General features: G+C 46.4%; 2 protein-coding genes across 2 annotated transcripts; both read left to right on the top strand.

Moving 5' to 3' along the window:
- Positions 1-2846: 2846 nt before the first annotated feature.
- Positions 2847-12303, top strand: LOC147616716 (uncharacterized). The gene is made up of 4 exons (XM_086777189.1): positions 2847-3731; positions 3826-4814; positions 4863-4969; positions 11686-12303. The coding sequence occupies exons 1-4, from the start codon at positions 2869-2871 to the stop codon at positions 12211-12213; spliced, it is 2487 nt and encodes an 828-aa protein (XP_086633315.1). The 5' UTR covers positions 2847-2868; the 3' UTR covers positions 12214-12303.
- On the top strand, positions 7391-9277 carry LOC147616717 (uncharacterized). The gene is made up of 4 exons (XM_086777790.1): positions 7391-7430; positions 7509-7708; positions 7801-8069; positions 8162-9277. The coding sequence occupies exons 1-4, from the start codon at positions 7398-7400 to the stop codon at positions 9199-9201; spliced, it is 1542 nt and encodes a 513-aa protein (XP_086633916.1). The 5' UTR covers positions 7391-7397; the 3' UTR covers positions 9202-9277.
- Positions 12304-12734: the final 431 nt, after the last annotated feature.

Genomic DNA, 12734 nt, shown 5'->3' with positions numbered 1-12734 from the left:
TTTGAGCTCTGAGCTGGTTAAGGTTTCCAGGGTTGGTAGAAGACTCCTGCATCCGAAGCTGAGATTGAAGTTTTCTGAGCCTGCTGGTCCTGTGGGCTGTGACCTCCTTCCTTACTTGCTTTAGGAGGTTTTGAGTGGATTTGATGGCGAGGTTCCAGGCTTTAGCCGGGGGGAGGTTGTAGGAGAAGAAAGATTTCCAGATATGGACTATCTCTTCCTTGACCAGAGGTAGTTTAAAAAGGGCTGGATCAGTGTGGAACCAGCCAGCCTTGTGTCTGGTGTCTTGATTATCCATGGTGGTGATAATGGGATAGTGGACGGAGATGCAAGTCGTAGTGTCAACCAGACATTCACATCTGTTGTGTTTTGCTAGCATAGGCTCTGTCCAGCCTGGCTTTCCTGGTGAGCTTCCCTATTGAATAATTCTGCCACGAGAATATTCCTTCCTGGCCTAGGTCTTGAAGATTGAGTTTGCGTTTGACTTTCTCCCAAGCAAGCTTTTTTCTTCCAAATAGGGCCTGACCCTTGGCTTGGAACCTGTCTTGGAGGGATTCTACCATGTTGAAGTCTCCTAGGATGAGGGTGGGGGCCTGCAGGTTGAGGAGAGAGTTCCAGGTATCAGTCCTTTGCTTTTGGGGTCCGTGGGCGTAGATCCCAACAAGAGTGAAGTTGTTTAGGTACACTGCTATCCATTGGTTGTTGTGTCCTATGTGGAATCCCTTCAGCTCAAAGCTGAGGTCGAGGTGTATGCCCACAGCCAATCCTCCACTTCCCTGTGAATGCAGGGTGTGAATCCAGAAGTGGTCAGGAGAGATAGTGTTGAGCCTTCTGTTCAACTCTTCTCCTGTAGTCTTAATCTCCACTAAAACAATGATGTCCAAGAGGCCTTTGGTTTTAAGCCACTGTCTGACAAGTTGAGCTTTCTTCAAGTCAGTTAGGCCTTTTACATTGAAGCTGGTTATTTTCATTATCTTTTATTGGGGGGTTTGCTTGCTCCTCCCTTGGTGGCTGACTGGGGGGTGGCACCAAGTTGAGCTCTCCCTCTCTTGAGCTCTTTACTGATCTCCATGTCATTGGGTACAGCAGGCTGTAGAGCTGCTCTGTTCTCCTTTGCTGGGCTGGAAACAGTACCCATTTCTGCATCGTCAAGGTTATCCACCTCCTTCTCAAGTCTCAGCTTGTTTAATGGAGTACTTTCCACGCAGTCCTGTTCCTCTTCAGTAGCCCCTGGTTCTGGTATGGCAGCCAGGATAGAGTACCTGTTAGGCTTTATTATAGGCACAGAGGTTTTAGGTTTGAAAGTTGGCTTGCGTCTGTGCCTATTGTAGCATCAGGCTCTTTGAAATTAGATGGCGGATTGGATGAGGAGGGGGGGATTGGACCAAGGGCTGAGGGGGGGGAGCTTTGTTAGCTAGGTGAGGAAGAATGATTTGAGGGTTCTTGATAGGACAGTTTCTAGTGAGATGACCCTATTTCCCACAGTGAAAACAGGAGTTTGGTAGGTGCTTGTAGAGAATAGGTTGGGTGAGAGAGAACTCCCCACATCCAATGGAGATCTCTTCCGGGAGGGGGAGAGACAAGTCTAGCTCAATGAGGACTTGGGGGTGCCATGCGGGATTGTAGTCAGTAAAAGCTTTGGTGCCTAAAACTTGACCTATGGGAGCTAGGATGGCTTTGATCCAAGGAGTAAGGTGAATGGGTAAGTTAGGGAGCTCTACCCACACAGGGTACACTGAAGATTTTGGGCCATCCGGGTTGAAGTCTTTGGTCCACCTCATAAAGCAGAATGGGAGGTGCCTGAACATCCATTGTCCCGAGCTGATGACTTTCATAGCCATGCTGGCCTCTTTGAACATAAATATGTAGTACCCTTTGGCCAAGGCTTGCGTGAGCGTGACCTCAACCCCTATAGGGGACCAGCTGTCTCGGATCCAGGCTTTCATTGCTTCCTTAGACGGTCGCGGGCCAAAGAGCAGGCCGACCAGACATCTTTCAGAGTACTCTTCAACTTTGTTCCTGACCTGCTCAATAGGAAGACTTACATGAACCGACAGGGGCTGGGGGTTACCTTTTTCAGCTGTGGTGTTAGTTTCTTTCTGTTGGGCGCCATTAGTGTTTTGACTATCTTTCTTTGGGGGGATGGGGGCTTCTTTGGGTTGATCACTGCTTTTTGTGGACAACAGCTGCTCTTTAGCTTCCTTGAGTTCTTGCATGAGACGGGAGTTTTCTTCCATTATTGCGTCTATTAAGGAGTCGTCTCCCCAAGGTTTGTCTGGGAGTTGGTTCCACGGGTTTGTTCTAGGACCTTGTAGAGATGAAGAGGGAGAAGCACCGGTTAAGTGACTGCTGAGCATTTGAATGGGTTTTGCAGGTGATGGGAGCTGGGGACGAACAAGGGACGGGCTCCTCCTCTCAGTGCCCATGCACTTGGGAGGGCATCCACCCGCAGAGAAGGAGAGACGACGATGCAGCTTGAAGGGTGGGAAGCAGGAGGCGGGAAGCAGGAGCGTCCTCTTCCATAGGTACCAAAGTGGTCATCAAAGGTGGTGAAAATGAAAGCAATAAAGTGGGGACGTCTCAAAGGCCACGTGAAAACGAAGAAAGAAACAAAGGTGGTGAAAATGAAAGCAATAAAGTGGGGACGTCTCAAAGGCCACGTGAAAACGAAGAAAGAAATAAAGTAGAGCATATCTATTATAGAGTACGAGAAGGCTAATAGCACATCGTATGTGGAGAGAGTTTTAGACGTTCAACTTACCCACCTGGCTGCCCCGGTCGCTTTACCGTGTAATTCCCACCGTATATAAAGTATGGTTGCTTTGCAGTATTCTACTTAAATTGTGATCACATGTAGTTACAGATAAATTAATGGCTGCTAGCTGCGCTATCTTATTATCCCATAGCCGATCAGCAACTGCTTGTCTGCCTGAGGAGAGGCAGGCTCTTTTACAATTGAAGAAGGCCGCCGTGGAGCAAGATCCTTCGGGCTTTGTTTCTACTTGGAACGAGAGTGCTCCCAACTCCAACTGTTGTCAGTGGAAGAGAGTTCGATGCCGCGGCAAGCGTGTGACAGGCTTGCTACTCAACAACTGTAATGGCCTGGATCCACCAACCGATCAAAGCGTCTTACAGCGACTCCACGAGAAGGCTCTGCGAGGGGAGCTCAAGCCTGCTGCCGTCTTGGCTCTATCTCAAGCTCTCCCTCACTTGAGCCGTCTCGACTTCGGCTGCCAGCTGCTGCTGCATGGCTCCATCCCGCCCGAGATCGGCAACCTAACCTCCTTGGCTTATCTCGATCTCAGCTTCCAGCAACAGAAGCCGGGGGCAATCCTCACAGACTACGTTCCTGAAAGCCTGTGGAGGCTTCCCAATCTTCAACATGTGGATCTTGGCTATAACTCTCTTCTCGGCACCATTCCCGACATCATCCGCAACTGCACGCAGCTCACTACGCTCTACCTCGGCACCAACAACCTCTCCGGCACCATCCCTTCCTCCCTCGGCAATCTCACCCTTCTCCAACACTTGATCTCTCCTCCAACACCAAAATCTATGCCTTGCCACGTGAACACAACTGGACCCCTAGCTTTCAACTGTACACCCTCGACATCAGCTGGTGCAGCTTCACTGGCCCTTTCCCCTCCTGGCTCTCCTCTCAGAAAAACCTCTCCACTTTATCCTTTGCTGCCAATAGATTCACCGGTGATATCCCCAGCTGGGCTTGGAGTCTAGCTAGTGGCACACTCGATTTCTCCCAAAACTCCTTCTCCTCCTATCTGAGTTGCAGTGATTCTATCATGCAGCCGCTCACCACTCTCATCTGAGTTGCAGTGATTCTATCATGCAGCCGCTCACCACTCTCACAAGCTTGGATGTGTCAGACAATCAGCTGAAAGGGACGATACCTTGCTTTCTCAGTAACCTAACCTCCCTCACTACTCTCTCCCTCTCCACAAACTCCCTCAACGGCCAAATACCCACTTCAGTTGGAAACTTAACCAGCCTTCAATTCCTTGACCTATCCAGCAATGGCTTCGACGGCACCATTCCTTCCTCGATGAAAAAGCTGCAATCACTGGTCCACCTTCACGTTGATTCGAACCATCTCGCTGGAGAAATACCTTCTTTCCTGCTGCTGCTCCAGTCCATCCAGAGCCTCGATTTATCAAACAACATGTTCCCTCTGGCTCTGTTGAAGTCAAATCAAGCCTACAATACCTCAAGCTCTCCCAAAACAACCTTTCCGACTCCATCCCTGCATCCCTCTCTACCTTTCACATCTTTGCAATACCTAAGGTTTGATAGCAACATTCTCACAGGACAAATTCCAAAGAGCCTCTCTCGGCTTAGTGAGCTCCAAACTCTTGATGTCAGTCACAATAACTTAAAAGGACCGCTTCCCTTTTCTCTACGGAAGTTGTCAAGCTTGGTCCTACTCAACATTCAGGATAATCCAGTTGGTGGGTCACTGTCTCTCTGTATTAAGCACCTTGTTCAACTCTTAGCGCTCAACGTGGGATCGAACCAGCTCCATGGGGGCATACCTACATGGGTAGGCCCGAAGCTTCAACAGTTACAGGTCTTGATTCTCTCCAACAACCTTCTATCGGGTTCTATACCGGCTAATCTAGGGCAATTGGAAGGCATGATCCAGATCCAGCCTGATACGGGGACAAGTGCCCAAGTAATAGAAAACCACACGGATTACAATATAGCCGATGACATGAGCATCACCATTAAAGGGCAAACCTCAGATTTTGACAACCTAAAACTCTTGGCTGTTCTGGATCTCTCCGGCAACCAATTCTCCGGCGGCTAATGTTAGATTTCGGGGTGGTTGCCAGCGTGGAGTTTTTGGCCAGCTTATGTGGCAAAAACCAGCGTGGCCACGCTGGCACCTACCACGCTGGCAACCACCCAAAATCGCATTGAAGGTGGAGCGGCGCCAGAGCTCGTTGTCGGCGGGAGCGTAGGCATTGATGTTCGACTGGAGGAAGGAGGCTAGGTGAGGAGGCCACCGATGGAGAAGGGGGAGCAGTAGGAGGAGGGGGAGAGGGGGGATGTCAACCCAGCCATTCGCTTCCTGCACGAAGATCTCCAGCAACGCCCACGGTTGCAGCAGAGAGTTCCATGACTTGCACACTGTGTGGAGCTCGAAGACCTTTTGTAACAGCAAACTGTAGCTCCATAGCTCTGCACAGCAGCACTCCGGCCCTATCATGCTGAACGCCTACCTTTTCGCCCTCTCAAAGCTGCCAAAAAACCCAACCTACCACCATCAATCATTCTGGTTGATGCTTTAGGCAAGAAGAAGCCCTATTTCGACACCACCAAGCCTACCTCGCACACGTCTAGTGGCGTCGGCAGCGCCGATGTGAAAGAGGGCGAGCGGTGCCCAGAGTGAGAAAACGTGGCAGCAGTTAAAGGCCCGCATGAGACCCAGGGCGTAAAAGGAGGCGCTGTCCACGCCGAGGAAGGCCACCCAAACCACTGCGTGGAAGGTGCGCCTTAGCACCCGTTTTCTGGAGAAGCCGGCGACCAGCAGCAGCAGCTGCAGCGCCATGCCAAACAGCGGCTATCTTCGTCCCCCTCCCAGGTCATTCGACTACAGTAGCAGCAGCGTCTTGACGGCCTCAGTAGCAACAGCGTCTTGACGGCCACCGACGTCCTCTTCGTCCCCCTCCCAGGTCATTCGACTTCCTAATCTACGAACCCTACAATCATACAAATTATTGCAAAGGTTGTAATTTTAGGAAGGTCCAGGCAGAAAACCATGTACAATTAAGCTTAATTATACATGTCTTCTGAGCAATTTTAGGCACGCTTACGCGGATATCATGTATAATCAAGCTTAATTATACATGATTCCTGCCTAAGCCTACCTAAAAGTACAACCTTGCTTAATCGTGTCGAAAGAATTAAGCTCAATCAAAATGAAATTTTTGATGTTTAGTGAGTCGAAGAAAGTGATTTTTTTCCCACCCTTTATCGAAAGGATTAATTAATGGACTTTAGTAAATTTACTCACAACTATAGAAATGAAGACTGCGAAGGTCGGCCAGGTTTAAGGTATTTACTTTTACAGTTGCTTCCGTCTTTGCGTGACATTCTTCCTCTGCTTGACTACAGCAGGTTCTCATACCAGGAACTGCATGAAGCAACAGATTCTCACGATGGCCGTAGCTGCTTATTGGGCCTCCGGCAGCCGCCCATAATGCGATTGAGGTAGACTTGGGCACTGGTGGATGCGGCACCAGCTGGTTTATTTTAGCTCATTTAGCAACAATCGATGGGCACCCCTGTTCCCACGCATGGTCTTTTTGATGTTTCCGGAATACAATGGAGACTGGTACACAATGAAAGGTCGAAGTACAAAGTGCAAAGGGAAGCTCGTATTCCATGGGCTCATGTTGGCGAGTTTGTGAACAGAGAAGCACAAAATCCTGACTTCCCTACAACGTTTACGAGGTACTCCCACCATCATCGCACACCAGGCTCGCTAATACGGCCATTCAAGGATTCATGGCTTGAGAGCACCATGTAAGTGTTTATTTTCCATTACCTTATTTAAATGATTAGCATGCAAGGCTTTAGACTTATACCCAATTATCATTGCCAATAGATACTGGTGTGCTTTTGGGACACGTTGTGCTTCCAAATGTGTATGCCATGTGCATGAACAATCGGGTGGAAAAGATGTAGAGTGCAAGAGTAATGTGCATGAAAATGAGCTTGACGATGGGGAGTTACATGGTTTTCCTACCATCAATGAAGACAGCGTAAAAGCCTCTACTAAATTAAATGCCAATTTCATCAAGAAAGAGACTAAGCCAAGGCGGCCACCCAAGGCAGCAGGACAGCGCATTCGAGGGTGTCAATGCCATTTCATGGTGAATCGTCTATACTTGGATCCTAGCATCGCAGTTATATCTTATATTAATCCCTTTCACACAAATAAAGAAGATATCATCTGCCATGGGGAGCCTTGTAAGAATGAGGGAAACACCCTTCTTCTCCTCTCTCCATGGATTTCATTGGAAAAAAAAGTTTGGGTTTCTAACTTGTTGTTCAAGGGCTTTACTCCACAACAAGTTTTCGATGCACACATTCAAAGTTTGCATATACGACAAAGCAAAGAGCCCAAATGTCCAATGGTGAGGGATGACTACTTATTGCTCCAAGATATACTCAATATTGAAAGGAAACATGCTATGGAGACATATCAACTACATGATGATGATGCAGAGAGTACAAGGCGATGGTGTACACAAAATGCGGATATGATATTTGTTTACCAGGAGCAAAATCTTCAAGTACAGAAGGAATTCTTTTTAGGGATCCAAACCCCATGGCAAAGAGAGATTTGTGACAAGTTCGGAAATGAAAATTTGTTGGCTATGGACTCCACATTTGGAACGAACAAGTACAAGGTATGCTTCAATTCTTGTCTGTTTTTTTGCCATGTTCAAGTCAAGGTACTTGTACTTACTATACCTAAAATGATGTAGTTCCATTTGTATACAATTCTCGTATTTGACACACATCGCAATGGCATCCCAATTGCGTGGGTTCTTGCCTCAAGTGCCACCTTTGAGGCTGTGCGATATTGGTTGACAAAGTTTCGAGATCGCATGCTTGATCACCATAAATCGTGGCAGCCAAATGCTTTCATGGTGGATGATGCGGAGAGAGAAATTGATGCACTAAGGTAATTTTCCTAACATAATGCATGGTGCTTGGACAATGCTTTATGACCATTGCTTGGATTTGTACCCTCAATACTTGGATTTGTACTCGCAGGGTCGTTTTCAATTTGCCGGTGTACTTGTGCTTATGGCATGTACGTAGGTGTTGGCTAAAACACCTCATTCGAAAGGTGAAAGATTGGCCAACACGTGCGGCCATGTTTCGGATGCTTGGTAACATCATGAATATGCGGGGAGGGTCCTCGTCTTCATATGAGCTCACCAAGGATGAAGCTAGGGAAATGATATGCAAGTTCAAGGAAGATTTTCAAAGTGAGAAGGAGTTCCTCCACTACTTTGAAATGCAGTGGCAGCCTAAAATAGGTGACTATGAGCTATTTTTCTTGCTTCAATGTGTTCCCAATGTGTTATGTTCTCTTATGGTCATATATGCTTACAAGTCTTCATTATGTTAGACATGTGGGTGCGTGCGACAAGGACATTGCCACATTCCAATCAAGACACGAATGGTGCAATCGAGGCGTACCATGGAGTTTTGAAGTACAGATTTCTAGGATCTTCTAAGAAAATGGTGGGGCGTCGAGTGGATTGGCTTCTTTACAAGCTAACCACAGCTTGTGTACCTCATTATTGGTACATACAAGTTGTGAAGGAAGGTGGATTTAAGAGAAACAATGCCATTGAGAAGGTAGTGGAGAGCTCGCGTGAACGAGCTCTCAAAATTCCAGATGATTATGTGTCATTCATTGGTAGCAACATGAAGGCTGATGCTTATGTCCGAAGCCTCTCCAATCCAAACCAAGTGTACACTGTCTACAACTCAGATTGTCAATGGGCATGTTGTACATGCCATTGGTCCGAGCTTGGCAACATATGCAAGCATCAAATCAAGGTGATGCTCATGGCCGGTGTTCAGGAGCAAGGTATGGTGTCACATTGTGTGAGCATGTATGAAGATAGTGCCTTGGAGATGGTCCCGAGGAGACTACTTGAGATTAAGCCTGATGACCTCAACATCGGAGTGCCACTTGAGGATGATGCGAGCTTGGAGGAAGGGCACAATTGTGAGGCTGCATCTTCAAAGTCTACAAAGAGGTCAAGCTTGAATCATTTACATGACACTTTCCAACAACTTGTGGATTTTGTGCAGGATGATGCCGAGCTTATTCATGAGGCTACCACTAGCATGAAGAAGACACTTGGGCAACTACATACATTGAAAGCACAAAGAGAGGAGGGCATTGAGCTTGCAAAGTCTTTTGTACGAACTAGAGATGGCTTTGGGAATAGCTTGAAGAGAGCAAAGTCTTTCATTGAGAAAGGGATCAACAGGAAGAAGCGCAAAACAATGGATGGCAATCAAGTTGGCACCTCCTTCATTGCTACAGTTAAGGGTAGACGCCCCTCCATGCAAGCCAAATTGGATGCACGTGCAGTTAAAGAGTCGATGCAAGCAACAATCGAGCTAGAGGGCAATGACGCCCAGATTACATGATGGCATCTATATGTATGAATGTATAACCATTGTATCATGAAGCCCATATTACATGAAGGTGGATTTTCAAATCTATATAAGCTCTCTATTGTGATTTACAAATTGTTGTTCTAAGGTTTGGTAATGTACAATGTACGCTCTCTCTATCTCCCTTGTCTACATTCTGAAAATTGAAAACTGATCTGAACCATAAAATTCCTTTTGATAAAAGCCACACTATAACCGTTGCTAACCCCTCTTTTTGTTGTAGTGTATTTGTTAGGATTGATTGAATTTAACAATTAATTGGCTAACTTACGTTGCGTTTGTGAGATACAGACAAAGAGGAGTGTTATCGAAGGCATGCATACACGTGAATTAAAGTTGGCATTGTATAATAAGAAACAACTGCATGGTGGCCTTAAGTGGCTTGGCTTCATTAATAGATAAATACCAATGCATGGTAGAAGGCCACATGAGAGAAGATTGTATCCATTCTTATGTGTTGTATTATTTTATTTTATCTCTTTACTTCAGATTTGCTCATTGGTCAAGGCCAGGGAGAATATGCTTTGTTAAAAGATTTGAAGCAGAGGACAGAAGATTGAGAAGACTGTGTGACTAGCAAACAGTTACGAGCAAAGTGGAAGCTAATCACAAGTTTTGAGATGGCTCAATGTGTTGTTAACTTTTGGAGAGATAACACTGTCTCTAAATGAAAAAAGGAAAACATGGTGCATCTGACCAGTAATAGAGACATGGTAGAAACCGCTGATGCTAAGCTGTAGGACATTGACAAATAGTCTGATAGCCAACTTGCACAATAGTTAGACGAGGAGGATGAGAGTTACAAAGAGCACCATAAGTCACATGTACATGCTATTATGTTGTATCATGCCGTATCACTTGTGTGTGCTAATATTTTTTGGGCATATACATGAACGTACAACGCATCACAAACTGTAGCATCTCACATTCCCATGAAGGCAAAGTTGATGGGGTGATAGAACCTTAGCCTCAAGATGATGCAAGATGAGTAGCACAAAATAACTAAGACTAAATCAAGCCAAAAGTCATATCCAACTTTTTGGTAACACACCCAATATCCTCTATGGATGTGGTTCTGAACTACTTTCAAATCTCAATCACACATGGACATAAAGGCATACATCTAATCCACCTACACTATGCATAGTCGAATGAACTAGAAGGCGTCACATTTTGTGACTAATACATATACTACGTAGTACACAGCCATGGGAAGTCGCAGGATGAGCACATAGGCATGAACGTGCTCCATAGATTCATTTCTCAAAATGTTAGTGTGATCCACGTCCTTGAATGCCACCAAGGACATCATGGAAAGGGCTTTTTCTTCAACATCCTACTCCACCATGTATCATTCAGAAATGAGATGCCATTGATATTAAAGGAGAACACAACTAGGTCCCACTTCAATGATTGCCCAATATTAGGACTCATCAAGACATATGATGACCTAGCGATGTGCACAACTAATTAGTAATCCCACCATCAATTGCTAGTAGAAGACAAGTTCTAGTAAATCATGATCATGGTAATATAGAAGAGCCCAATACTATGGTTGATATTGATGCCATGTCTTAATGATGCAGGCATGTTGCATGACTACACAAGGCTAGGAGTCTTGGGTGGGTCACTCATAAATAAGGAAATCATCTAAATTCACCTTAGTTGACGATCAATCATATGTATGCTAACTTCATGCAATGACTGTTGGATAAGGATAAGCTAAGCCCTCCCATTGAAAAAATGTGTTACCACCACGGTTTCAGACTCTATGAAAAGGAAAATCACTTATTGCCGAAAGGAAAGGTATTACAAGACACTACTCTGCTGTGCCGCTTAGATGTTTTGAAGTGGGTGTGTGACAATAGCATTTTAGGTAGACGTGATCCCATCCGTTCAAGGTGGCCTGCGCCAAACAACACCACATGGTCGGTCAGACAGACAGACAGACTCATTGCCAGAGCGTGCGATTTGCTCTACGAAATGGAAAATCCAAAGTTCGTCCTGGCAGCAAGTTTCTGAGAAGGGGCCGCACCTGATCGGCTATAGTTAGATTTCGGCGTTGCTGGAGATCTTCGTGCAGGAAGCGAATGGCTGGGTTGACATCCCCCCTCTCCCCCTCCTCCTACTGCTCCCCCTTCTCCATCGGTGGCCTCCTCACCTAGCCTCCTTCCTCCAGTCGAAGGTGGTGGCGGACTCTGAGCCCCACTTGTGAGATACCCATCGCCAAGCACGGGTGCACCACCATCGCACAACCTCTCTGGCCCCAGAATTGAGAGAGAGAGAGGGCCATCAATGCCTACGCTCCCGCCGACAACGAGCTCTGGCGCCGCTCCACCTTCAATGCGATTTTGGGTGGTTGCCAGCGTGGTAGGTGCCAGCGTGGCCACGCTGGTTTTTGCCACATAAGCTGGCCAAAAACTCCACGCTGGCAACCACCCCGAAATCTAACTATAGCCTGGCCGGGGCCACATCCCGGTAGAGCTTGGAGACCTTGATGGCTTAATCTCATTAGACTTATCTAGAAACTCTCTAACTGGAAGCATTCCTAGTAGCTTAGGAGATCTCATCCAACTAGAATCCTTGGATCTTAGCAGCAATAGTTTAGGCGGCCAAATTCCTGACACATTCAACAATCTAACACAACTGTCCTTTGTGAATCTCTCTAATAACCACCTGTCTGGCAGCATTACCAGGGGAGTTCAATGGGACACTTTCAGTATCTCGTCTTTCATGAATAACAACGGGCTTTGTATCTCAGTAGATGCTTCAGTTGCAGCCCTTCCCCATTGCCGTGCACCTACACCGCCAGTATTACCATCTAGCACTTCTACTGCAGAGCGGAAGTCACATGATCCGATCAACTGGAATGGATTTGGTATTGGATACCCACTAGGCGTCCTCGTGGGCTTCTTACTCATAGTGCTGGTTAGACGTGGAAGCTTAAAGATTTTGAGACGATTCGGAGGGCCGAAAAGGTACTAAGCTACTCTATTATTTATTAGTGTCTTGCGAATAGCGGCCTACAACGAGTTAAAACTATGATTATTCATTAATTGATTGGTAGTTATCCTTTGTAAGGGTGAAAAAAAACAATTGTTTTAAGGGATAGGTTAACTATGGAATGTTTATCGGATTGGTTTGAGTCTTGGATATGAGGGGTGATGACCTCTCATAAAACCGCACGTCTAGTTTCTAATCTCTCTGCATGGCAAAATCGACCAGCCAGCACATAGCATCAAAGTCGAAGAGCATGCAGCGCCCGCTTCGGCTTTGCATGCCCTAAATAATATGTCACCCAACGCACAACATCAAAGTCAAACATCGCACGACATCAAAGTCGAAGAGCCATGCAACGCCTGGTCCGGTTCCGGTTCCGGCTCCGGCTCCGGCTCCGCTTGCCCCAGGCAGTTCAATTCGAGTTGCTGCTGTTTTATTTGTTTTCATTTTGCATGAGATTAAATAATTCGTCACCAATGTTTGAGCAAAGGTGGCAGAACATTAAA

Source organism: Cibotium barometz, chromosome 38 (assembly GCF_041138505.1).
Source record: "Cibotium barometz isolate CiBa-2024 chromosome 38, ASM4113850v1, whole genome shotgun sequence".
NCBI lineage: Eukaryota > Viridiplantae > Streptophyta > Polypodiopsida > Cyatheales > Cibotiaceae > Cibotium > Cibotium barometz.
This window is presented reverse-complemented; position numbering and strand designations above follow the sequence as displayed.

Excerpts from the sequence above, each read along its gene's own strand:
- LOC147616716 (XM_086777189.1), top strand. The coding sequence starts at position 2,869 with ATGGCTGCTAGCTGCGCTATCTTATTATCCCATAGCCGATCAGCAACT. Across the intron at positions 3,732-3,825 it reads CCAGCTGGGCTTGGAGTCTA|TTGCAGTGATTCTATCATGC; the intron begins GCTAGTGGCACA and ends CTCTCATCTGAG. Across the intron at positions 4,970-11,685 it reads AGCTCGTTGTCGGCGGGAGC|CCTGGCCGGGGCCACATCCC; the intron begins GTAGGCATTGAT and ends ATCTAACTATAG.
- LOC147616717 (XM_086777790.1), top strand. The coding sequence starts at position 7,398 with ATGGACTCCACATTTGGAACGAACAAGTACAAG. Across the intron at positions 7,431-7,508 it reads TTGGAACGAACAAGTACAAG|TTCCATTTGTATACAATTCT; the intron begins GTATGCTTCAAT and ends AAAATGATGTAG. Across the intron at positions 8,070-8,161 it reads GCAGTGGCAGCCTAAAATAG|ACATGTGGGTGCGTGCGACA; the intron begins GTGACTATGAGC and ends TCATTATGTTAG.